General features: G+C 34.8%; 1 protein-coding gene across 4 annotated transcripts in view; it reads left to right on the top strand.

Moving 5' to 3' along the window:
- Positions 1-27,791, top strand: part of PAPOLA (poly(A) polymerase alpha) — a 49,215-nt gene that overhangs the window by 6,141 nt on the left and 15,283 nt on the right. For all 4 annotated transcript variants that reach the window (XM_064512105.1, XM_064512104.1, XM_064512108.1 and 1 more), the window contains exons 2-15: positions 4,514-4,681; positions 5,333-5,399; positions 6,842-6,923; positions 7,404-7,513; positions 9,429-9,482; positions 13,179-13,290; positions 14,618-14,707; positions 14,804-14,942; positions 16,461-16,533; positions 17,932-18,052; positions 19,045-19,129; positions 23,911-23,964; positions 24,774-24,893; positions 26,561-26,670. In XM_064512105.1, the coding sequence (XP_064368175.1) occupies positions 4,514-4,681; positions 5,333-5,399; positions 6,842-6,923; positions 7,404-7,513; positions 9,429-9,482; positions 13,179-13,290; positions 14,618-14,707; positions 14,804-14,942; positions 16,461-16,533; positions 17,932-18,052; positions 19,045-19,129; positions 23,911-23,964; positions 24,774-24,893; positions 26,561-26,670 (1,385 nt within the window). The remainder of the gene's footprint in view (positions 1-4,513; positions 4,682-5,332; positions 5,400-6,841; positions 6,924-7,403; positions 7,514-9,428; positions 9,483-13,178; positions 13,291-14,617; positions 14,708-14,803; positions 14,943-16,460; positions 16,534-17,931; positions 18,053-19,044; positions 19,130-23,910; positions 23,965-24,773; positions 24,894-26,560; positions 26,671-27,791) is intronic.

Genomic DNA, 27,791 nt, shown 5'->3' with positions numbered 1-27,791 from the left:
GGTATTCTTCAAGTAGCTTTCACTGTGCTAAATAAAACTTAGAATAGGCTAAACTTCAGTGGATGTAAATATTTGAGCTTCAATTTAAATGTTTTTAACCTAAAATATATTAGTATTGAAAAGGATGTAGGTAATGTTGAAATGTAAGCTTCGTTGCATCTACTGGACTTCTGAAGTCTTCTCAAAGGCAGCTATGTTGAGAATGTTAAATACTGTTCTGCTAAACATGTCCTTATTTAATGTTTCTCAGAGATAAAAACATGAATGGTTAGAGAAAAATTCTACATAGCATGTTTTATGGAGGGCAGATTCACAGCTGTAACAGCTGTGGAAAGTAAGAGATTTTTTTTTCCACTACCTTTTAGAGGAGTGTCTACAAATACTAGAGTTCATTCTTGTAAGTTTGGTAAGAATATAAACCTGTCTAAAAGGGGCCTGTGTGATAAGTATTAATCTATGCAGTGCCTAGATGCAAGTAATTTATCCAGTTTGAGAACAAAAAGGTAGAAACAGCACTGCCTAGCTTTGTATGTGTACTTATTTAAATTTTTGCTCTGTGCAGATGGCTAAACTATTTTCTGGGTCTTTAGATTGATCCATTACTGTCTCTGCTGCTAAGTCTTGAAAAAGGCTGGTACCTAATGTGCAAAAGACTTAATTTGATCACCAGCTGGAGTGCACAGACTTCTTAATAACCAACACAAGGCATGAGGTTCATTTGCATGAAGAATACGCTCATGTGGGGTTATTCCATTATACATGCACACAAAGTCACTTAATGGTATTCATAGTTCTGTTACATATCATTATCATTATGCTAAATGTGGGGTAGATGTTCGGACCTACTGCCCAACTGTCTGCTTGTACAGGGGCACCGGAGGTACCTGACTCCTAAGCTGAACTAGCCTTTTGTAAAACTGAGAAACAGAAAGTTTGAAAAGGGATGCTCTCCTTTGTCTACAAACTTGAAGTGTGGAATCCTGAGCCTTCAAATGCAGGTGAAACTTTTGTGTAGGGTGGTTCTTTGTTGCTGACATCATCCTAGTTTCATTTTTATAAAATACATGAACCTAAAAGCAGTAACTAAATGTTTTTTGAGTAGCAGTCCCCAGAGATGTACATTGACTAGTTTGTTTGAAGCTATCCTTTCTGTGAATGGTTTCAAAACTTATGTGCCCTGTGACCGTGATCTGATGCTGCAGAGGCTTGAAGATACTGCTGGTTTAAGGAAATCACATCAGCGTGTTGTTTTGCTGGGACAAACCTGCACATCGTGCTTCTAAAGTTTTGCTGTGAACTAGATCAGGGAAACGATTGAATGTTGGCTGTTCTTTATGTATTGTAATTTTGGGAGAAAGAGAACTAGCAACAAATCCTTTTCCTAAAAGGTTAACATTGTGGGCCTACAAGCAGGTGTCAGTAAAACTGAAGAGGACTGAGTAGGAAGGAACAGGTAAAAGACAAAGGGCTTGGCTGGCAATACTGACTCCAGGAGTCTGCTTCACTGGATCAGGACTTGAGTGGCATTTTGATTATTGAACCTTTTTTAGAAACCTAGAAACAACTTCTATCAAGCTGAATTTTGTCTACTATTTCAAGGAAGCCTGATATCTGTCAAATTTGATGTAGTTTCTAGTTATGGATATAGGAAACTTACAGAGAAACCGTTTGGGAATTTTTACAGACATAAAGCTAAAATAAGGATTGCTTTAGCTTATTGCTTCAAAATTAGGTAGCCTGGAACATCTTAATTTGGAAAAAAAATAGGTAGAAGAGGGGAGAAATTGTAAAATATTTTGACTTATACCATGAAGTAGATAGTTAAATTATCGTATCCAAGGGATGTTTAAATGTAGTAAGACATTGTTTTATGACTGCTTTTTTGTAACAGCTAAGTAAGTGGCTAAAGTTCACTGCTTGAGCTACTGTTTGTATTGCTGTTTCTAAAAATAATTCTTTTTGGAAAAAGAAGTTGTATTTAATAGCTTTCTTTGCCATTAATTGGAATCTGTTCTATATAATTCATCTGAACAGCTTTTTTTAAATGCTTTCATTCACACATCAAGTCCTAAAGTTTATACAATTTGTTTAGTAATTATCAACTTCATCAGCTGATAAAACCTCCCCTTAAGCTGAAGGAAGCTACGTCAAATCGTGTTTTCAGAAATGATTAATTGGGTTTTGATTTTATGTACAGTGTGTATTGTATAGTTTTTTTTTAAGAATCTTTCCTGCTTTGCTTTTTTCACTGTTGTTAATGGGTAGTTGCAGAGGGACAAATAGGCTTGAACTTTCTTAGTAAGAAGCTTGCATTGCTGCCGAGTTCTTGATTGCAAACAAAAATTTTATATATATTATATATTTTAAGACTCAGTCCCCATGGAAATGAGGAATGAAATCTCAAGGAGGAAAATTTCACAAAAATTCACTATGGAAGTAAAAATAAAGTTGTGCTCTGTGATTCTCCTTCTTCTCCCAAATATGTAGTCAGGTTGAAAAATTGATTCTTTTTTAGTACGATAGAAATGGACTTCTTGTATAAATGTGAAGGACTAACAACAATAGTAGTGTTACTCTTGCAAGGAATGAAACCTTTACATAAGCTATCAATTTGAATTTTTCACACATGAGAATCTACCTTAGCACTAGTTCTATGAAAATGGAAGGAGATTAAACTGATGTTATATCTTTTGCCATAGTAAAATGAGTAGTTGCATTCAGAAGGAGACATTAATGCCACTTTTTCTGGTTTTACCTGAATTAAAATATTAAAGATATTAATTACATGTTTAGTATGAAATATAATCATTACTTCATGCTGACGAATGGGAACAATCTTATGTAGCAAGATCATAACTTTTAAGTACAGAAGATTAAAACTTTTACATAGGCATTGCCTTAACTTTCAGGTAATGCTTGTTTCTGTTGTCGGGAATGGTTTTGAATCGCTATTGCTATAATAGCCACATTTTTTCAGTTGCTTATTTTGATGAGAGATCATAAGGTTTTTGTTGGTATCTTAAGAGTTGGTTAAGTTATCTAAGTTGCTTTCATATTTTTTGTGAAAAGAGGTTTTTCAATATGCTTAAGAACAGTGACTTGTCTATTTTAAAAACCAAAGTTGGGGGACTAACATTCCTAGTTTAGAGAAAAGTTGTCAAAATAGATCAGCAAAACGTACTTAATGCTGAAAGTAACCTGTAGAACTATTTTAATAAAGATTTGAATAGTGCGTTTTTCTGTATCTGTGAAATAATATCACTAGCAAGGCAATGTTCTTAAAGGTAAAATTTAAGTATATCGTGTTCTAAAATGCTGAATATGATTAAAAATGCTTTTTAATAGCTAACTACTTTTACTATTATCAATTCACAAGTTTTAATTATAGTGTGCAGTAATCACTGAATCCAGACACTTTATATTATGCAGGAGGGTGTTCAGTTTTGAAATGTTCAGCCTTGCTAGCCTTAAAGCTGAACTGGTTCTAAAAATAAGGCTGTATTCAATTATGAACATCAGAAACAGAGATACATACCTGTTATTAAGAACTATATGATTGTTCGTGTACCCAAGATGGTGATGTAGGAAACCTATAATTATAGATTCATAGGATGATGCCATCTTCACATCTGTGTTTCTGCTAAATTTCTTTTGCTTACTTTCATGCCCTCTCCTACCACCGTCAAATATGGGAGAATTGACCTATCATTCTTATGCTCGAGGTGTCCAGCTTGAAAAGTGCAAGACAAGGGTGCTGTGAGGTCTAGTAATTAGATTGTGTATTAGTGAACTATGTCCTTGCAGTCTTAACTCATTGCAGTGGGTTAACTTTACTCTAGGTTTATTTTCCTTTTTAGAGAAATACTTTATATATGAATTAAAATATCATATTAAGGAAAAAATGTAATTTATGAAATAGTTTCCAGACGCAGTAAGCCTGCCTAAGATAGGCTAACGATACCTGATGTGAACTATCCCTTGAACTTAAGTAGGGACACTGCTTGCATCTGTGGTACTTGTGCAAGGCAAAGTCTATGAAACAAACCTCTGTAATCTTCCCCACACACCATCCCCCATATAGTAAGACTATATTTAATGATGGCATCCATATGAATCATTAAAGCAGGTTTGCAACTTGGATTGAGCTGGTGTTTTTCCTCCACCATTCTGTTATGCAAGCCCGCAAAGAAGTCGGCTTAAAGATAACTGTATGGTGCTGTTGAGCTCAAAATGTCCTAAAGCCTCTTTATGTCTGTGAATGTTTTGAGGCTTAAGTCAGCTGCTGTAAAAGATCATGCATCATAATGACTTCTCACCTTTCAGCCAGTTTTTAGAGATGCAGAAAAGCAATTCTGTTGCTGTCATTAGTATGAAGAGTTAACACATTGGTCTGGGATGTGGCTGCTAACAGTAGGCTTATTTTTTTTCTGGGCTATGTGTCTCTGCTAATCTGATGGGAATAAATAAAAAAGTTATATTTGTTTCTCTTGGTAACTCTGTCTACCTTTATTAGTCCTGTTACAACCCAGGGATCACAAACACAGCTACAGAAGCATTATGGCATTACCTCACCGATCAGTTTAGCTGCCCCCAAGGAGTTTGACTGCATGCTTACCCAGAAATTAATTGAAACCCTAAAACCCTATGGTGTATTTGAAGAGGAAGAGGAACTGCAGCGCAGGTAAGTAAACATTCTAATGGTGGTTTTGTCATATATTGAGGTTCATGTAGTTGATTACTGAACCCCAAGCATGTTTGTTCTTTCAAATTTTTTCTTTTTTTTTTTTAAATGGCTAGTGAAATAGGAAGCTTGAACCTTATCCCCTTAACAGGAATACCTCAGAACATAGAATGGATCAAATCTTTAAATTTAGGAGGCTGGCTTGCATGTTGTTCCTCCTCCCCCCTCTTCAAAACTACTTGGTTGTAGTGACCCTTGCTTTTAGTGATTTTTTTTCCCTTATTCTTAAGCTTTCTAGATTTTTTTTTTTGCTTTCAGTAATTCTTCTCAGTATTCTTTCAGGTCCACACATGTTATGAATACAGGTTTTGTTTTGAAAATGAGTAGAGTTCATATACCTAAAATAAGAGCAGGTCTTGTATGCCTGTATTACTTTTGAGCTTAAATGACTTGAACATCTTTAGGTAAAGAGGAGAATGGTGGGAATGTTGTAAGAATGACCTTGTGTGTGTATATGTATTAAAAAAAAACAGGAGCTATGGTATCTGTAATGTTGTTCTAGTTGACTCGTATACTGCTGATCAACATCTTGGTAAATAACACTAGTTTGCTATAATTTCATTGTATGTGATTTTGATGTTTTATCAATAGGATTCTAATTTTGGGGAAATTAAATAACCTGGTAAAGGAATGGATACGAGAAATCAGTGAAAGCAAGGTATGGATGTGTTTTACATAAAAATGTTCATGTGAAGACTTTTGTAGAAAGATAATTATATTCCCAGTTTAAACATGATGCATCTTAGATTTGGGAAGATTTGATCAAACTGGGAAAACAAATGCAACTGTTATGTGACTACTTTTATTTCTGGGCAGTATTGCCCATTTAGAGTTGTTATGCAGGTAAATTAATAAGTATTGGGAAAATCTGTAGGCATTGTAATACTTATTTTCAATACTTCTCTCCTCTTTCTAGGTAGAAATACCACTTTTTGTCAGTATATTTATATATAATCCTGCATTAATAATATGCTTACATTTGCTATGTGAATCAGTGGTAGATCTTAAAATGTGTTTCTTGCAGCTCTAAGATGTTCACTTTAATATTCAATTTTAGAAGTTCTTATCCTAGAATGTTGCTTTGTTAGACTGTAATAATGATAGTATTGTATTGGATTTAATAAAAGATATAAAATAAAAAAATATATAGGTCTCCCCCCCACCCCAGCCTTTTTTTCTTCCTTTCTTAGAAGAATACAAACTTGTGAAAGTTAAGATGGAAGTGGCTTTTTAGCTTAAGGAGAAAAAAAAAAGAAGGAAAAAAAAAAAGTCTATACATGTAGGTTCTTGAAAGTAAAATGGCAAGAAGAATTTGCCTGGTATAAGATCTGAAGCCACTTAAGTTCATACAGTATATATCATGGAATAACAGATTATCAATTTAATTGCATCTTTTACTGCATAACTGTTAATATAGAGCTTCAGACTGTAATGTATTGCATCCTGTTTTAAAAGGGTAACTCTCTTTGGCCACACTGCTGTAGGTTCAGGGATTCTTTAAAGATAAAAATACAGGAATTTTAGTAACCTTACACTAGTAAAGGTACCCAAACAGTTCTATGATAAGTTAAACACCTCTCTGAAAACCAAACTTTTGTCCAAAGGAGCACAGTATCTTGTGTCTTTGATTCAAAGCAGATTATTAAACACTGATATGGTAAATAGTATTTTTCTGTTGATTTAAAATGGAATCCATTATTAATTTCTCAGTCTAAAAGCCTAAGTATTAAGCAAAATGCTTAATGTCCATAATATCTCTGAAGTGCTGCTCCTGAATAGTAGAACCGCTAGAACAAATACCAAGTTTGAGGCAGTAATGCGTAATGTAGCTGTAATATTACAGATAGTTCCCAAGTGGCAAACGTACTTCTCTTTCCTTTAAATACTAAATACTTATATCAGTGATAATTAGACCTTAAAAAGCTGTTCATCAAAGACAATATATTTATATAGAGAGCAGACTCCTCCTCACAATGGTATTAATCTTTCTAACTTAACATCAGTTTTCTAAAATATTTTTGTTTTTTTGTTTTCTCAGAAGTTGTGTGTTTCATTATACTTTGCTAAGGTAAAATAACCAGCTTTATTTGCCCCATCTAGAATCTTCCACAGTCTGTAATAGAAAATGTTGGAGGAAAAATTTTTACCTTTGGATCCTATAGATTAGGGGTTCATACAAAAGGTAAAATTTACTTTTATTATAAGAACTCTAATGATTTATCTGTAAATGCCATGCTTAAGTAACAAAATCTTGCTTTGATTTTTGAGGTTTGGTTGACATAAAAAAATCTAACAATCTCTGTTCTTCCTTCATTCTAAATAAAACTCCTTTTGTGTCATGTTATATTTGTGAAATAGATAGCAGGTGCAAATTAATTTTAAATAGAGAAATGTGTATACTTGGATTCTCAGGGCTTGTTGTTGAAAATTGCTGTAAATTTTTAACAGCTGAGGGAAGGAGTTGTATGTATATGTCCAGTATGCCTAATGGCTATGAAAATATTTTTCATCTGGTTTGTCTTGGAATGATTTTTCATTGGACATAACTGTAGGAAGAGCAACCAATTTTTTTCTGTTTGATTACAAAAATATTTCTGGCTATTGTTGGCATTTTATGTCTGTGAAGTGTAAATAACCTAATTGTGCTAATAAACACTTTCAGGTGCTGATATTGATGCCCTGTGTGTTGCACCAAGACATGTTGAAAGAAGTGATTTTTTCACGTCATTTTATGAAAAACTGAAACAACAAGAAGAAGTAAAAGATCTGAGGGTATGTGAATTGTCTGATACAACTGAAGTAATGATGCTGAAATGTTCATAGTGCAAAAATGATGTATTAAAATAGGCAAAAATAACTTTTACTGCTAAGGCTTGCACTGAGGTTTAGTTAACCTAGAGTGAGGCCTATCACCATATTTGAAATAAATTGAGATCCTTCTAAGTCTTCTGTTCCTGCTTACTAGCTAACACCAGTTTCAAAATCTGGATGGCAGAATAATCTCTTAAATATGTGTTAGCGCTGAAAGATTTCATCTCGCTGTCTGTAGCAGCAGGCAGATGTAAATGCAAGTGTTTGGTCCTGATCCTTTTCAAGATAACTTGTGTGTTTTCAATGAAGGTTTTAAAAACAGTAGGATAAGAAAATACTGTATAATTTTATGCTTATATAAACCATTACTGTGATACTAACAAAACCTTCTATTTTCGTTGCCAACTGTTTCTGAAAACGAAGGTAACTTTTTTAACTTCTTGCAAGTGTCTCATTATTACATGCTTGTACAAGACATCTAACATGTAAAGATGAAATTTTCCCTCTTAAGAGGGGAAGAGACACTGGTATACAGTATTCTGTTTCTATTATACCTGAATGACAAGCATTTCTAGGTCAGCTAGTGAGAAATTTAATCTTAGCATTAGCTCAGAATAAAGTTTCTCCTCTTTTCTTTCTTTTTAGATGAAGGTTATTACTGGCAAGTGTTAAACTGTAGTTTGGTTTAGTCCTGTTCTGTCATAAAATAAATAGACTCTCTGCAGCATTCTCTCACTCTATTTCCTAGTCAGTAACAGTATCAGTGTAGTGCAAGCATCTGGTCCTGATACTACATGCACTGAAGCAATTGTGTTGAATGCATCAGAACCTTTTTATTATGTAATTTTCTGTTTTCTAATTAATCTTACTATAACCTTTTCTGGTGATGATTCAAGTTTATGTAGTTGATGTAGCACAAAGGTAGATTAGAACATGCACGCTATTGAATCTGCAGTGATGCCAATAACCTTTAGGTCAGGGTGTTGTAACATTTTAAATCATGCCAGCTAAGTCTAAGAAAGCTTGTCTACCCCCATCTTTGGGGAACCTGGATGTTCAAAGTGGGTTGCTTTAGTGAGTGAGTTTGGGATACTTACTAGCTCTGTATCTTGTTTAGGATCCATGCTGCTAACTAGTAGGCTAAGATTAAGTGTGTAGGGTAGCATTGTTTTCTCCTTTTAAGAATTGGAAGACTGTCTTAGAACTATGCTTAACCTCTGGCAGTTCTTAGATTTTTCTTGTTGGGAAAGTACATAAGGCTATCATAATGCTCTCCGATTTTACAAAAGCAGTGTTCTGCAGATTTGGCACGTTCAGATACTCAGTTCAGAAAGGTTATAGAATTGACATCAATTAATGAGCATGCTTAGGAAAGATGCTTGAACTTTGGGAATTGGTGACTTGCAACGGGATTAGATGAAGTCAGAGTGCATGGTCATACAGTTGTCTCCTTGTTAGTTGTCTAAAAAAGATACTGACTGTGGAAACAATAGAAATAAGAGGTCTCTAGAATACCTACAGGTTGGCCTCGGAGTATTCAGAGATGCTATGGGGAGTAAATATGTCTGACAGCCTACAATGACAAAGAAGCAGAGTTGGACCTTGAGGTAATATCGTCAGAGTTGGTCAGTATGAGTTTAGGCTATAATTAACATCTAGGCAGCTGTAACGCATAGTACGTAAAAGCGTAGGATTTAAGACCTTACTGTATAAATCTTCAGTAGTGGAGAAAGACACCGCTGAAAAAAATACTGAGCTCAAAAAATAGGAAAGCATCAGTACAAACAGTGTTTCATTGTGATTATTTAGACCTGCTAGCTATTGCTTGTAAATGTTGTTCTCTATGCTGAAAATAAAATGTAACTTTTTTCCTCAGGCTGTTGAAGAAGCTTTTGTCCCAGTTATTAAACTTTGTTTCGATGGAATAGAGGTAAAGATCTCTTTGTTTTGTTTTGGTAGAATATGGTTGAAACAAAGCTTTCAAGATATCTGTGACTTATGTAATACTCACTGATATAAATGCCATTAAAGTGACTATCCTAAGTTCATACTTAAGTACTTGATGAGTTGTATTTATCTGCAGTTGTGTAATTTAAAGTGAGACTTTAAAACTGAAACAAGTCGGTCTTGATATACTTGAAGTTGTGTATAGAATATTTCCTTGTTCTTTTTTAGGTAATGTTACCCACTTGTACTAATCATTTATCATTTAATAGAAATTACATTCCTGAAGTCCTGAATATCCTGAATGCAGATATTGGTACTCTGTAGGATAGGTCAGTAAACTAATATGGCTTAAATGGTTTTTGGCTGTTGACGACTAACTGTCCAGACCTTAAATTCAGATTTGCTTCAAAACTTCACATTACAGGAAGTTCAGATCTTTGTTCAGGTCTCAAAGATTTACTGCCGAAGGGAAAACTGGGTAGTCCCTTCATCCTGATCTTTTCAGTTTGCTTGCATCCTACCAAAGCTGTTGTTCTGGTCTGTCAGTTTCTATCCAGTTTGTCTGTTGCCTAGTGGTCAAGCTCTCCTGGACTGGATGTGTGCATGCTTCTTAATGGAGAAGGCAGGAAAGGAGAGAAGAATGCCAAAATTGTGTTCTGCTAGCACATTTCCATTAGAAAATTGCAAGGTTCTTTGTTCGGTGGATATCTGCACACAGTTACCTATTCAACAGTGGATATAACCAGGATTTTTCAATTTTCAAAATTATACAAAATAAACTCGCTTAACTGGAGTTCTTTACTTTTAAAGTATTTTCAGACTAGTGGTTAAGAAAATATGAACGCTGCTTTCAAAAAATACTCTGTTAATCTTTTTTTGTGGCATTCGACGGCACAGACCACAAGAAGAATGGTGCAAGAAAGCCTTTGTTGAAAACACAATGGCTGGTTATATAGCCATCAGGCTCAGCCACTCCTCCAGGTATCTCCTTGGCATTGTGGCATCCTGTGATAGGTAGGAGTCTTCTGATGCCCAGCAGGCGGGCAGGGCAGTCCAGCAGGACAGGCCCACCGCAGCTGCTGACACGTAGGCGGGAAGGCACACCGTGTCTGCTGACACAGGCAGGAAGACACATGATCACTGGCAACTCACGTGCACACATTCTGGCCACAAATCACAGTTACCCGATCATTACTTTCTGCCTTAGAGATCCTCTGCTGTCCTACACAGCATCACTCAATCTTGGTCCGCAACACTTTTCTTTTTCCAGACCATTTTATAATCAACCTGTCAGCTTCTCTTGGTGACAAGACAAACATACTTGTTCACACGCACAGTTATTCTTACCTGGATTATGTTAACCACTGGCTGGTGGATTTAAGGAAGCTACTCCACAGTGGGAAAGAACTTCTGTGTTAATCTTCTGACACCTGATAGTTTGCACAGTAACTGTACTTAGCTGTAGTTTTTACTCAAGACTGCAGTTTCTTCTCTCCCAGTTTGAGTTGCATCTCTGCCTTGAAGTTGTAACAGTCCTTAGTGGAGGCACTGACAACTTCTTGTTTTGAGTCTCAGGAAGGAGATGATTGCCCCTATCTTCTCCTCCTTTTCTAGCTTTACTTATTTGTATTTCCTTTGATATTTATTGACACCTGAGCAGGAAGATGTGTTTGCTCCAAATTAGAGAGATATGGTACTATATAATAAGCTAGCCTGTGAATTTGCATACATGTCAGTCACTTTATTACGGTCTGTGTACAGTTGGGTATTAGGAACTCCGGTTATTCTGGAGAATTTATTGTTTACAGAGCTTATGTATCCATTCTAAATATTGAAACTTACTGTAGATACCTTCTTTTAAGTCATTTTCATTAAAGCCACGGTGTTTATGTAGGGCTTTTTGTTTGTTTTTGTTTAATGGAATTCAAAACTCAAGCCTAAATAGCGAAACAAAAAGACTCTCTGCTATAGGAGTAGTAGTATCTTGTTCCAGTGTAGTAATTCATAGTAATTTATCATGGGCCCTGATGACTTAGGTTTAGGACTGGAGACTTAACCCATGTGCTGACAAGGCATGAAAGAATTCTAGTCTCTAACACTGACTGATCCCAATGCTTGCAGCTGTTGTTAGGTCACCGTTCCTGATGGTCATGTCTGTGCCCAGCTTATAAGTACTAGAAGAGAGAGAGAGAGAGAGAGAGAGAGAAGTTTAGTGTTCTCTTAATCTAGGCAAGAGGTGCCATGTGTTACTCTATAAAGACAGTGCTGATTAGAGGAAAAGGGCTTTAGTTTAGTGGTGGTTCTGTCGGTTAAACTTAGAAGCTTCTGCTGCTACCAGTTTTTTATACGTATCTTGTGCTCTTGCTTAAAATTGATTTTTTTTTTTTTTTTGTAGAAAACAGCTTTTTCAAAAAATGACAAAGATGGGCTGATTTGAAAAATCCTTTTATTGTCAGTAAACTTTAAATCTTTAGAGATGCTTGTTTTCCTAGAGGCCAGAATAGGACTTCAAGCTGAAGCTCATTTTGAACTTCATTACATTGAAAGCAATATTTTCAGCTTAATTAGAAACTTCTTTTAGTATACATTGTTAAGAACAGCTATTACAAACTTTAAAGTCAACAGTGCACTGAATACTTTGGAGTACTTCTCCAGATAAGTTGTTTTTAGTCATTTTAAGAGATGGATATGTTTTAAGTATCTACTGAAAATTCATAATTTTAAAGTGTCTTTAGCTTCATTTATATATGTATACTTTGTGTCACTAGAACTATTTTGTTCTTGGTGCAATAGCACTAGGTATTTCCTCGTGTAAGTGAAGCAGTATCAGTCTATGATGATTAAAAACCTGATATGATGAAGGTGGCTTGTTGCCTAACAGCCAAAGGCTGATTTGCTCTTTACATACTCGTCGTATTGATGTCTCATCTGAGACTGTAACAGCAAACTGACTTCCCCAGTATGCGTATGGTATGCCCTTTCTGCGTAGGGAACAGTGTAAACTTCTGCTTCTGTACTGTATAGTCTCTTAGATGCTCTTGACTTAGAAAAGCAGTGATGATGAGTTACCGCAGAAGTAACAGCAAAGAAAGAGGGCTTTACTTCACTGCTTAAATTTATACACTTGCTCAGTAGCTTGCTGGGTTTTCAGAAGTTTGTTTGCTGTGTTTAAATAATCTAGAGTTTTTATACTGTTTATATAGAGAGATTACTAGTTGCATGTGTGCTTTACAGTGCTAGATGAAAAAGGTCTCTACCACTCTTTCTGTATTTCAGTGGTAATTTTGAGAATATTTAGATTAAACTAGCTTATGCATTCGTCTCTTACTCTGGCAACACAGTAGGCTTTTGCATCCTGAACCTAGAAGTGCTTGTCCATAAAGAATTTTTATTACACTAATAAAAATGGACATAGGTTTTATATATGGTGTGGTTCCTTACTGATCATAACCCAGTATATATTTCATGCTCTTGAAAAAGGCATCATATGATAGGTAAAGCATCTGAAAGTGTTCCATTTAATGTCTGAGAAGGGAGTCCAGAGTGTGTTGCTTAAAAAGAGGCTAATTGTATTAGAAATAGTACTGGTTTTATGATTAGTAAACTTGATTAAAATCATTTTCCAGAACTGTAACTTGTCAGAAGAAAAATCAACTTTCTATTTTTTTTTTTTTTTTAGATTGATATTTTGTTCGCAAGATTAGCACTGCAAACTATTCCTGAGGACTTAGACCTCCGAGATGATAGTCTACTTAAAAATTTAGATATTAGATGCATACGAAGTCTTAACGGTATGTATGTACAGTTTTGTATATAAACTTTTGTCAGATCTTTCAATAAGTACCCTAGATCATTTGGTATAGGAGCTTAGTTGTGGACTTTACTGAAAATATAGTGAATCAGTATCTGGAACTGAAGTTATAGCCAGCTTTATATTATCACTTTGGAGAGAAGGATTGTTTTCCTGTTGGTCAAATTTTTATGATGTTTTTTCTTTTAATTGGGTAAATTCAGTAAATTGGGTAACTCGGTGCCCTGTAGAAACTAATGGGACTGTAGGACTCTTGTATGGAGTGCTATCTGCTTTGAAGATGTGTGTATGTTTCATCATTTGTGTATGTTTTAATATGTATCAACAGTTAGGGAATTATTTCAGTGATAAATTGGAGCTATTAAAACACTGCCAAGTTCAGGTCAGATCTTTAATAGTTTGTGAGCTTGTATAACTTAACTCTTCTGTAATACTGAAGCTTTAAAAATTTGTTATTGACGGGGAGGGCAGGGGCTTCAGAGTATATGCAACTTGGGGGGAGCTCAAGAGATCATTGGCTTCTGTTATGAGCCGAAACTTTATCGCAAGTGAAATCGGACATGCATAAACTAAATTTGAGAAGGATGAGGGGAAGACTACCACAACAACTTCCTTTGTTTTTTGAAATTAATATCTGTTCAGTCCATAGAATTCATAGTTGCCTTTGACTTCTGTGTAGCTTCTTTGAAAGGAATTCCTGGTCTTAGAGAGCTGGTTGTAAGAAAATAGCAATATCTGCAACCATTTATTAACCCAATTCTTGATTAAAAATCTGTCAAGCAGATAACATTGTCATCTGTAATGTTGTTCTTAAGCCTTGCAATATCCCATCAAAGTAATATAATTTATATGTTTAGACTGTTCTTGTTAAACTATTCTTTTTACAAATTAGAACAAAGCTTTGATTTATGACTTTGAGGTTTTCTTTGAGGTTCATAAGCTTTAATTGGCTGCATGTTCTGTGATGTACTGCATCAAGTTCCATAGCAGTAGAATCTAGAAATTGTCTGTCCCTTTCTAAAACAGTCTGCGCTGTATCTCAGTAGTTCATTAATAACAGAAAATTGGGTAGCAATGTAAAGTCGTAGCTGTAAATACAGGAATCATCCTCCTGAGTGCACAATCACTGGGGACACAAAGATGATGACAGAAATGTGAAAATGTTTTCAAATTCAAAACAACAGTCATCAAAATACAAAGTGAGTTTCCAGGGTGCTGGCCAAAAGTTTGATGGCTTTGAAGATGGGGGAGGGCAAAGGAGCAAAAAACTTGAGGTGGTAAGGATAATGGATTCTTTCTCTTGGCAGGTTGCCGGGTAACCGATGAAATTCTGCATCTAGTACCAAACATTGACAACTTCAGGTTAACACTGAGAGCTATCAAACTGTGGGCAAAACGTAAGTAATTTTATTCCAAAATTTTTGAAGCTTTTATTAACCCTTATGGTTACTGATAAACTCTCTCCTTTTGTCTTTTTCCTTCTCAATCCACAGGCCACAACATCTATTCCAATATACTAGGTTTCCTTGGTGGTGTTTCCTGGGCTATGCTAGTAGCAAGAACTTGCCAGCTTTATCCAAATGCAATAGCATCAACTCTTGTACATAAATTTTTCTTGGTATTTTCTAAATGGTATGTTTTTTTTAATTTAGATTACACTAAAATAAAATTGTTTTGTAGACACTAAATTTTAGTCCTGTTTTTATGGTATTTTTTTTCAGCTGTTATCAGGTTAAGTTGATAGTTAAGGATTTTCTACTCTTGGTGCCAGAGCTTGGGGCTTTTCAATAAAAGTCATTCAGCGTGCCTGATTCTTGAAGTATCCAAAACAACAATACTCAATTTTTAATTAGAATGTTCTTAATGTTGAGTTTCAGCAAATAATTATGTTTCAGATAAGACCCTTATATAGTGCTAAGTAAGAGCAAACGCCCAAAAAGTTCAAGTCATTTAGCACTCAGATGTTTGGATGATTGGGAAAGGAGATATGTCAGTATCTGTTTTAGGCACATAGCTTAAACGCAGTTCAGGAGGACCAGAGGCAGAAGTCTGGTTTCTTTATTTTCTCAGTGTGGAAAGAGAGAGAGGGAAGCATTTCTGTATTAAATGTGGTTTCATACTGGTGAGCTAGTTAACTCAGATTGTTTGAGTAGCTCTGGAAACAATGGGAGCATTCCAGGTAAATGTAGGGGGAATTGGACAAAAGTGTACTTTGCAGATTACCACTGAGTGCTGTTTTTCTCAGATTGTCTCTGGAGACCTATATTCTTCATGAGATGTGAACAGATTTTTAGAATCCCTTCACCAAGTTATTGCTTTACTTCAAGTACAGTATCTTCCTTCTTACAATGAAGATAATTACAGCAGTTTCACTGCATCCTAAATCCATTGGCTTTATAGCCTTCTTTGAGGTCCACAGTGTTTATTAATATCTTATGAAACAGAGCTGTTATAGGAAAATTGGTTTCAAATGCCATTTAATGTGTTCCTTATACTGTTGTCAGTTTTATAAGAAGTTTCTACAAATTCATAATGAATATGAACATTATGAACATTAATGTACAAACACCAAAAGATCTAACTGATTCTTAAATATGAAGTACTTCTGTAGGAAGATAACCTTTTATTCATGGGAGTGGAGGCATCTGGAAGAACGGAAATGTTGCTTTTTTTTGTTCATTTGTTTCATTCAGCATGGTTTCTTTTCATGATTTGCATTGGAAAAATTTTTTAATTTAGTGCATGTGCTTTGTAATGATGCTGGCTGTTGCTTCTGTAGTTTGACCATGAAACAGCTAGCATGAAGATAGATGCAATGTTAATCTTCATGGAGGAGTTTGTCTTCACTGTTAGGTGTGTAATTCAGGAGTTTATAGGAGTTTGTTCTAGTTACCTAAACCACTGGTGATAAAGCTCTGACTCAAAGGCAAAGAAAATCCATTTTTCTGATGCCTTGGGAGGAGTTAATTATAGCCATATTATAGTTCTGGACTACAGATTATTTGAAGCCCTACAGCAGCTTAGTCTTGAGGAAATGGTACTTTACCATAAGTGCAGAGTGAAGAAGGGTCACGTTCAAAAAGTATTGTTTGTTGAACATAAATGGTTTTATCCAATAGTCTTATTCAGTGCTACAATCTTTTTAAACAGGGAATGGCCAAATCCAGTGCTATTGAAACAGCCAGAAGAATGCAATCTTAATTTGCCTGTATGGGACCCAAGGGTTAGTGTATTATTTTTTCCCCTATAAGTGACACTGTGCAATAAATTCAGTTGCTTAAAGATTCACAGGTGAACTTCATTTTGGGTTTATTAATCTTAACATTTTGATACTATGTGTTCTTTATAGTAACCTCTAATTCCCCTGAGTGTGGAACAAAGCTTAATTCTGTAAACTGGCCACTTAAAGCACACTTACAGAAAAATGTATTTTTTGCTCCAATTTTTGCAATAAGTGATCTTAATAGATACTCAGAGTAATTAATATATGCCTTAAAGCAGTAAACTTTTGAAAAATTGCTTGTTTATAACAGTTCACTTACTGTCTGACTTGTAACATGTTATTTTGTAAGTATATTGAATTCACTGCAACGCAGCAGTCTCGACTGAATATGGCTCAGTTCCATATAGTTGTTTGTATAGTAATGTATCTTCGTCTTGGACCAAAGAAGATCATAACTTGATTTCTAAGTCTTTTTGTATAGTATTTATAATATTGACATCACTATTTTTGTAGCACTTCCTTGGATTTGAATGCCATTCAAGCAGACAAAATAACAGCCTCCAGCAGACACATGGTTCATATCCTCAGGTTTCAATAGGGCATAGTGTCAATGGCTCTGTTTTGTCGATTTTAAAGTACTTGGTGCTCAGGTAATCTTTTTTGAGGGATGAATTCAAGCACCAGAGATTGAGTTGCACAATCTTTGTTTTTTAAATCTGCTTTTCTGGTTGATGGAAGTGTACATTTAAATGAGACAAAAATGAAAACAGTGTTCTTAAGTCACGCTATTATCCCTGGGGTAGAGGTTTGAAGTCAGTGTATGATGTGAACTGTTTGTGCTGTAGTAGCTAAACAAAATGTGCTAAGTTAAGGACAAGGTTTCATCCTTAACTTTCACTTACAGCCTATGAAAGACAAAATTATTACCCTGATGTTATTTAAATGCATTTTTTTCCCCCTGTGCTGTTCCCTTCTTGTTTCCCATATGCTGCTTTAATAAAGGATACATTAATGCAAGTGCTGCTTCCTTCAGGTTGCCCAGAGCCTCTCATGTTAAACTGGCTTGTCATTTTCAGTAGTGTTACAGGACTAAAGCAAAAACATGTTTCACAGGGTCTCAAGACAGCTATTTCTCTGAAGGTGCTCATGTGGTGATAAGGTATCCTTGTTTTGATGTGCTCAAAAGCTAATTTCTATTGAAGAGAGAAATTGTCCTATTAGTTGGTATTTTTAATCCAGAAATACCAACATCTTGAGCTTGATATACTGCTAAATTTGCTTGATCTTCAAACTAAGATGTCATTAGAACTTGAGACTCACTTTAGCAAAGGGAGAAATCCAAATTTATTAACTCATGTGTATGCTTGAAGAAAACTGATTGGCTGTTGTTATATATAGGTAAATCCCAGTGATAGGTACCATCTTATGCCTATAATTACACCAGCATACCCACAGCAGAACTCTACCTACAATGTGTCCGTTTCCACACGGATGGTCATGGTTGAGGAATTTAAACAAGGTAAGTATTATCTTACGCTCTCTATATAAATGTATTCAAAAGGATTTAAAATAGTTCTATTGTCGGTATCCTTGTTTCGAGGGGGGAGGTGGGAGAATGTTAAATAACTTCTTGCCGTGAGAATACTTTCTAAAGCAGGTAGAACTTAGCCAATGTTATGCTTCTTTTGGCTGTAAGTACCAAATTCCCTCAAGGACTGCTGTCAGTCTGTCATTTACTCCTGTAAATTGAGGATAATTAGAATGCCTTGTGCTCTGAAAATGAGAGCTACAATTGAAAATCTTTTTATCTTTTTTTTTTTTCTTTTTTTTAAAAAAGCTGCTTCTAGTGCTGCTTCTAGATTCTGTTTTGCTACATGGAAGACTAGTGTAGTAGTCCCATTTGATGACAGGTACTAGTCCTGATATATAACCATCAGCTTGCTCAGAGATAACTGCTCCAGACTTGTTCAAGTAATCTACTTAATACTTATAGTAGACATGAGAAGACATTGTCAAAGCAAGGAGAGGACTTCATACAGAGAGCAACTACCAGAAGCTCTCGGAGACAGTGTAGTAGCTCATTGTCTCATTTCTTTGCCCTGTCATACAATACCTTACACCAGAGATGATTCAAGTACTGTAAGAAAAATCTCTACCTTCTTTGGACTGAGCAGGTTTACTCTGTGGCGTATCCAAAAGGTTAAGCTGAGTTGTGCTGCACTGCAAAGCAAAATTTTATTAAATTGTCAATCTGATCAATTAACTTAAGCTTCTAAACAAATTATTTTATTGAGGTTCTTTTTAGTAATTAATAATATGATCTGAGTAACTAATGAGCACTTAAAGGGGGGAGGGAGAAGTAAGACTGGAATATAAAGCTTGTTGATAAACTCTTTCGAGGAAGGGGGAGAATAATGTGTAATAATCTTTACTTAGTTCATAAGCTGTTCTACTCTGGATATTATGCTGTATTTTTTTAAAAAAAAGTTTAAATGTTTTTTTATAATTTAGGTCTTGCTATCACAGATGAAATTTTGCTGAGTAAGGCAGAGTGGTCCAAACTTTTTGAAGCTCCAAACTTCTTTCAAAAGTACAAGTATGTATTTTATGGCATGGCAGAATGTTTAAGTCTTATCAGTTAAAATATCTAATGATGCTCTGTGTCTCAGGAATTTACAATCACATACATTAGACTTCCAGAAAGTTTTGTAAGGATTTTTCTTATAGAGAAGAGTGAGCACTCTTGTTCTTTCTCTTAAAAAATTAGTAGTTTAATCCGATATTTGTCTTCAGTATGTAATTCAGAAACCTGTTAGTCTATGACTAGATATTTAGAATGTCACTAGTTAACTGTTGAATTGGTATGTTACCAATATAATTGAAGGCCTATCAGCTGGTTTGACTAACAAATGTTTTTTAGTGGTGTCAGTAAGCATTCTAAAAATGGGTCTTACCTCCTAGGAAACAAGATACTAAAAGAACTAACTCTGCAGGTCAATATTTAAGATGAGTACCTACTTGAAACTGTGTGCTTTCTTCTGTCAATATAGTCAACAGTTCACTCTGATAATAAAAGAACTTTTTACAGTTGTGTTGACTAACTGCCAGATGTACTAGTTATTACTAGATTTTTTTTCATTAAAACTTAAGGCTTTCTGCTCTTTATTAATACTCTACATCTAGCTTCTTTAATTTTGTAATGTCTCTGCGTGAAGGTAAATACTCTCAAGTTCATACTTTTTAACATATTTTAGGGTTTCTAGTATTATGCTTGTGGGGCAGAAGGTTGTTAAATGTATATTGACTTGCTGAAAGTTGTATTTTTATAATAAATATGGATTATTAAAATATGGACTACATCTTCTTTGCCCTCAGTTGAAATTTTGGAGACCCATTTTTCTTGAATCAAGATCAAGTATATTTTACACTTGTTTCTGTGTTGGGTGGTTGGTTGGTTATGTACTAATCTAAACAAGACTGCAATATACAGTTCCCCCATTAAAAAAGACTGATGACCTTCATAATGTGTCTGTGTTTTGTTTCTATACCTTTTGCATGATAAAAGCTTTAAAACATTTGGATGGCTTTTATGTTGTACCTTGGAGATTAAATTTGAAAACTCTTAAAAGGGCACTATAAAGTGTTTGTTTGTTTTTTTGAAGTTAAAAACGGGCTGCAGACAAAACAGTTCCTGCTCAAGAGGCTGTTAATACTTTCCCTACTATGTATTTTTTCTTTCAAAACTAGAAAGAATAGGAAGCATTAAATGTCGTTTGAAATAACCTCCATTTTAGTATAGTTTTATGTGTACCAGCTTTAGCCATTTCATCAGTACAGCGATGAAAGCTTCTTTTGCTAGCATTGAATATTCAGGTTTTGTACATTTTGCACGAAATGTCTTTGTTTTATTTTTTCAACTGTGGAATGGTATTATGGAGCCTGCTAATTATTTTAAATAAACAAGATTTCATCTGTTACACCTTAGTAAGTGAATTTAAAAGTTTGGTTAATAATTTTCCACATAATTATTATATGCATCATCAGTATGGAATAAATACGGCTTTTCATGGTCAAATATCCATCTGAAAGCTGGGTGTTTTTCTCTTCCCTGTCCCCCATTCACTCTGGTGTTTAAATTATAGGTACCATGAATTTGTTTGTGCTGAGATACAAAGCAGTGTATAGTGCTCTACCAGATAAGAAAAAATCTGATCCTTGCTCTGAGACATTTACCTTTTTAAAACACTTCTCCCCTAAATGCATTTAGTATTTTGTATCAGTGTTAATGGCAATTAACTTCACTAAACATTCATGATGATCACAAATGCTTTTGCTTTGTTAGCCCTGCTTAAAATAAGCAAACTTCAAAGATGTGTGACTAAAGAAATCTGGAGGCTACTGCATACCTGCATGGCTGGAACAGATTAGAAAGGGAAATCTGTTTTTTCTTTTTTTCTTTCTTTTTTTCCTCTTTAAATGTCAACAGTTATTTGGAGTGAGGAAGTTGTAATATGTGCCATCTGCCCTTCATGTGATTTTCGATTTTCAAATGGGGGAAAATGGGCAAAAAGAACATAAGCTCATACGCTTGCTGGTTATAGTATTTTGCAAGAAAATGAGAAGAATAATTTCAGACATCAGCATGCAGTGTTACATGAGACTGAAATGGTTAGAACTTTTTTAAAACCAAGTGAAGTGTGTTTATCAGAAAAACAGCATTCCATTAAATGCATTGTAGCATATTGTTTCTTCTTTGTAAAGATAAATATCCTACTAAATAGATGTAAATAGACTGTAAATGTACCTTTTACAGGGGTATTTTAAACAGTTGCCTGGATATGACTTTATTTAAAGCAGTGGTTGATTTAAAGTGGAAAGCCTTATGAAGAAAACTTAGAATAAACATGTCCAGGTGCCCTCAGTTTTGAGGGTAGTATCTTCTTTTATGCCCTCTTTAAAAATACTTTGGGTTTTTGTAGGTACAGATGTTAATAGTGTAAGATAATTCCCAAATAGCTGCATTCAGTTGTTTTCTTAAAAACTTAATGGTGATAGGGAGGGAGTGTGAGGTGGAAAGGAAGAAGCACTGGTTTCTAAAAAAGAACACTATATACCTCAAAATACCGTGCATCTCAAAATAACGATAGTCACAGTTGGAGAGGTAGAACCTTGACATTAGGAGGTCTTTATGATAAAGTAGTGGATACTGCTGAATTGGACATATTCTTTGTTATAAAATTGGAAGAATCAATAACAAATTTTGTCTCAGTAAAACTTAGCAGTGGGGGGTTTGGACCCTAAAACTAAGTGTGTCTTAACTTCTAGCAGCAATTTAATGCTCTTACTGAAAATGTAATAGACTTCCAGTGACAAATTCCCCTGCAGCACTGTTTAGCAAATTTTTGTGTGTAGCAGGGTGGCATCATATCTTTTTCCTTTTCTTTTTCAATTTATATGCCATAACCAGCAGTAGCTGAGCAAAAATGGAAAATCAGTTAAATTCACTTTAATATGGCTTATTTTCTTTGTCTAGGAATTGATAAAGCATTGAAGCATCCTTCCTCAACTAGTTGAGGCTTAGACTTTGGAGTTGTTCTCTAGAAGTGTTTGCTTGAAAGAGCTGCTTTTAACATGTAACTGAAAAATGAGTTTCTCAAAATACTTGCAGATTTGTCTGGCTTTTTTAGTTCATGCGTGGTTAAAAACAACAGCGAACTTAAGTTGCCTTTCCCACTGAATGAAGCACATTTTGTGTGTGTGGTACATATGATGTAGGAATCTTACGGCCAGCAGTTGCGTATGTAGTGCTCATTAGAAGAAGCTGATATTAGAAATGAGTAACTTCTTGTGCAGTTACAGTTTGAGGAAAAGGACCTTTTTCTCTCTCTTTCAAGGTTCCTGCATCGCTGCTGAATTCCAACCGAATTGGCAGAATATATGTGTGTTCCCAGAGATATATAATATTCTGGAAAAATGTTACACTTTTTGTCATTTTTCTAAGCAATACTTCTCAGGTTTTTAGGAATATAAATAATTCAGTGGTCCTGCCTTACAACTAACTAAAAGGAGCGTGTTTTAAATTGGATGATAAGAAAAACTTAATACTGTATTAAGCAGTTAATACTGTCAAAATGCAAAAATCAATGGATAATATGTGCTATTTAGAAGGGGGAGGAGAAGTCTCTTCAGATACCTCCTTTCTCCTCCTCGTACTTCCTTGACTTCAGCTGACTTAATGACTATAGCACTTAAGTGTTTTTTTGTTTTTTTGTTTTTTTTTGTTGTTTTTTGCACTACGTCTACCTAAATGTGGAAATGTATAGTTACCAATTTGATTAGCTGATTTTTGATTTACGATTTGAAGGCCTGTAGCATCAGGAGACCCTTTTTGCATCATAGTATTTCACTGTCAAAGGCCTTGTTTTCCTTTCCCTGAAGTCAATGTACTAAGGTTTAATCCCTGGTGTTACTGGTATTATTAATTAAATCCTATTCTGAAAAGACCTAAATATACCATTATTTTTAGGTATAGTTCATAATGCCAATTTGAATTAAGATGTTCAGAAGTCTAGCTGGGAAGTCTATTTTAACATCCTGGTATAGGCATGTAGTAAGTTTCTTTCAAGATTATGAACTCAAGTTTAGAAAAAATAAAAAATTGATCATTTTAGTCATCTCCTATTACACCATCCTTTTTGTTTAAAATAACATTCTAGCTTTGTATACCATGTGTTTGGGATTTATTTACAGTAGATAATACACTAATTATCCTAGAATATAATTGAAAGTTTCAGGATTATCATCGGAAAAAACATTCCTTTTGAGTTTCAGATAAGTCTCTAAAGACTGTTTTAAAATGGGGTTATTCAGTTTTTGTAAACTACACTTAATAGTATTATTTTTGACTTTGGTAAATAAGTATATGCTAACCACTCATCTAACTCTTCAGAAATAATGTTGTGACTAGGAGAAGTGACATCTGTACAGATGTTCGAACAGTTCTTTTGCTTACAGTGAATCTCCGCAGTAGGCACCTAAAGCCCTGTTCTTGTTAGGTTTTGAAATTTTTGTACTGTTGTTCAACTGCGAGTTGCATTCCTAGTGTTCTTCCCCCCCCCCCCCCCTCCCCAACTGGTTTTAAAGTGTAGTTGCAAGTGTCCTTCAAATCTGAAACATCTTGAGTTCTGTTAGTGACATGCTTGGGGACTGTTTGTCCCCCTTTGTCTACTTAATCTACTTAGTTTTATTATAGGGTATGTGCTTAAGCTAATAACCTGTGGTTTGCAATGTAGAAGTTATTGAGACGTTTAATATTAAACTTTGAATGTCTAGTTTTAGAAGTATAAATAGAATAGCGTATTGTCTTTATCTCCAAAGGCATTATATTGTACTTCTAGCAAGCGCACCGACAGAAAAACAGCGACTAGAATGGTGAGTATAATGCTTGCTATTAAAAAAAAAAAAAAAAAAAATGCTGTCAACCTGGAGGCAAGGGACTACATAATATACCCTTTAACAAAACAAAGTGGAGCTTCATTGTATCAAAATTAAGTGGATGAAGAGATGATTTTTCAGAAAAAAATAGTAAAAATGAAGAACCGGGGAGAGAAAGCTGTTGATTGCATTGTGTTCTTCACAGCACTATCACGTTCACTTTAAACTTCCTATTTCCTTAAGTCTCATGCACCTTTTTTGGTAAGAAGGGTAGTGTGAGTAGGTATGTTTTCAATCCCTAGAACCATTGTTTCTCCAAAAAAAAAAAAAAAAAAAAAAAAAAAGCCTTTCCCTAGTTTCCACTCTCTTCCATATTTTTTTAAGGAAGTTCTAAGATTGTCAGGTATTGGGAACTTCTTCACCTTGTTCATCACCCAAAGCCAGAAGAATATTGGAGAAATATGTGGGAGTTTTTTTTGTTGAGTGGCTAGCCCAGAGGTTGATGGAAGAGATTTTTCTCCTCCTTACTGATGCATGATCTCTTGCTATTGAGTTTCATTTGTAAAACCAGGCTGTTAAGAGTTAATCAGGGCATTCTTAAGCTGCTTTTGGGTTAGTTTTTGTAACAAGTTTACTTGGTTTATTGATTTGAATTAATCTGTCTCGTGTAGTGTGCTAGTTCATTTGTATTCTCAAGTATTACCATAAGCAGAATGCTGAGGATTTTATCCTCATTTATACATGAAGCTAGATAGTTCTGTTATTTCATGTTAACAAAAACTTACTATTAAATGACATTTATGCAGGGTGGGCTTGGTGGAATCAAAAATTCGTATTCTAGTTGGAAACTTGGAGAAGAATGAATTCATTACACTGGCTCACGTGAATCCACAGTCATTCCCAGCACCCAAGGAGAATCCTGACAAGTAAGCAAAATTACTGTTTTCTCTTGCAGTAGTTGGAGGACTTAGCTAAAATACGAACTCATTAATATGTAAAATGTTTTTATAAAACTTTAAGTAGGTGAATTTTTAATGACAGTATCTAAAGGTATATAGCTTTAAGCTGTTCTAAAGTATTGTTCTCTGTAAAAATGTTTCTAAGCCAAAAAGTTCTCATGAAATAATATACTTTTGCTAACAGTGTTCTAGTTGCATAACTTTTTACCAATAATACCAACTCTTTGGTGACTACTGCTGTTTGAGCACCTACTATCTGATGGTGATGTTTTAAATACAAGGCGGTACTGAGAATCAAGTAGAACATCAGGCACAGTGTTGAATGATTTAACTAAATTTAATATTATTAAATATGGCAGTTGGGAGGCCTATCACTTAAACTTGGTAATGACTAATGGTAGAATTGCTGGGGATCTACAAACAGTGAGAAAGAACATCAGGCACCTTAAATTGTCTGAGATGCTAGTGGTTTCTGGACTCTTGTTTTCTAGACTGTTTGGAGGTGTGTGTGTCCTTAAAAACTCTCCCTTCAAGACTTTATTTTGTTTTTTAGATAGAATGTTTTAATGAACTTGTGAGAAATCATGTTTTTGTATGAGGTGTAAGAAGGAGGAAGAAATTTTTATTTGGAATATGTAAAAAGCCTTGTTCACATTCCACACAGCCTGTTCCAGACACAAGCAGCATACTGTCACATCCAAGCAGCTCTTCTTTTTTTAAAATTAAATGCATAAGTTGCATGTATGGTCCAAGTAAAAGTGGACAAAGCAGGTAGTACACATTCAGTGCCATTTTAGTGGGTAAACAGATAAGTTAAAATCACGTTCATGTTGCTGTGCTTGCATAATCAAGGACTTTGATTAGCACTTGTTTCAGAGGACTGTTGCTGGCAATATTTTTTAATGAAAAATCACTTTCCAAAAGTAAATAGTGTAAGTACCTTTACCTGCCTCCCTAAATTTGTTCTTTGATTGATAAATTGGCTTGTTCTGAAATAGTTTTAGAGGGAAAAGATTTTAAAAGTTAAATGTCATGAGCTGTTGTGGTAATAGAATCTCTTCATTAGATTCTTTGATAGAATATAATAGTTCATTTTCCACGTACATTGTGTGAAGATGAGCTTTAAAAGGGGAGGCTGTTCTTACCTGAAAACTACAATTTGCGATCAGACTTAAAGCTAAAGAATTTGAGGTTGAATACAAGTTTAGGTGGGGAAAAAAAATCAAAATTGTTTAGTCAATGAATGGACTATATCCTGATTTATTTCAGGGTCAGGTGTTAAAAATTTATCATGTCCTGTCAAACCTATTTCCTTTCAGTTGTAAAGGCTAGTTGTACTCCTGAAAGGGAGAGAAGAGAATCTGCATAGAGGCACGCTTGAATGAAGTCACTAACTGATAATTGCAGTTCTTTATGTTTGTTGGAGATGGTTTGTCAGTATTTCATAACTTTTCTGTATTCCAAATAGAAAGCTAATGCCATTAAGTCAGCTTTGGCTTCTGCTTTTCTATGCCTAACTCTTTGCTGCTAGTGAAACTAAAATATAAAACTGTTGTCTGTTGCAGCAAATACCTTACTACATTATTCAGTTCTTTGGTCAGAATTACATGGCTGTTTTATATAAAACTTTGCAGGGAAGAATACCGTACAATGTGGGTGATTGGATTGGTGTTCAAGAAAACTGAAAATTCTGAAAACTTAAGTGTTGATCTTACTTATGACATTCAGTCTTTTACAGACACAGGTGAGTTCTGGTTTTCAGATGTTTAGATATTCATAAATTTGTTGAATGATGTTACTTGTCCATTTCATAATCTAGTCTCTGTCTGAGCAGTAGAATTGTACCTGGACAAAGACTAGCAAGATTTGGTGAAGGAGTACATGGTGTTATTTACTTGAAATACAGTTTTATTGACCTTTAATGCTTCTAGATGCTTGAAGTTAAACAGTTTTAATGAAAACAAACAGAAAATGATTGAAGTAATACACAAAAATCTTTCAAATCTCTCTCAAAATGGTAAATTATAGTGTGATCTTTGCTATTAAAGAGATAATTTTATTCTACATAATCTACCTACCCTAACCCCCTTTTGCCAATATGCTTTAGTTTAATTATTTTCACATTTTGGTGAAATTTCAAATTTACTAGTGGATAAGTTAAGTATCTAGTAGACTTTAGAATGAAATGCTTTTTAATCTATGACAGTTAATTCAGTAAAGGGTTTTCGTACTAGCTTGTAAGTTAATTCAGTAGCTTGTACTCAGTGTTGTCAGATGTGAAAGTAAAACCTTGGTGTTGTGGGTCTTTTTTCCTCAATTTGTTCCCTTTTTTGATTTGTCAAAATCATGTAAAACATGCATAAGAAATTTAGAAGCAAAGAATTGGTAGCAGCTGGAGGTGAAGACTAAGAAAGAGGCAGGGGCCTTGACAGATTAATATATTTGCAATATTTTTTAAAACAATAGGCAGTTAATGCTTAAGTATTGTATGCTTACAGAGTTAAGGGAGTAGGTTCAAGTACTACCTAATGCAACCCCTGTGTCTAGATTTCTAAGTGGAAAGTGAGGAAACTGTGTATAGCTATATGTTATGCATAATATGCTTTTTTAGTAAATGGTGCCAAGATTTGAAAGTGTTTTGTTGTCTCATATAGTTGCCTTTTTTCATTCAAAGGGATATATTTCTTGAGGTAGTTGGAATAGCCCCTTTCATTAAATGTGGTGAAAATGAACCTATACATACATCCTAATTTTTGAGAATTTGCTTGAGGATTAGTGAGTGGTTTAATTATATGGCTGTTGCATTGGGGAAGGGGGGGGAGAAGGAGACCTATGTATTACAGGTTTTTTTTCTTCTTCTCTTTT

The sequence above is a fragment of the Dromaius novaehollandiae genome, chromosome 5 (assembly GCF_036370855.1).
Source record: "Dromaius novaehollandiae isolate bDroNov1 chromosome 5, bDroNov1.hap1, whole genome shotgun sequence".
Lineage (NCBI taxonomy): Eukaryota > Metazoa > Chordata > Aves > Casuariiformes > Dromaiidae > Dromaius > Dromaius novaehollandiae.
This window is presented reverse-complemented; position numbering and strand designations above follow the sequence as displayed.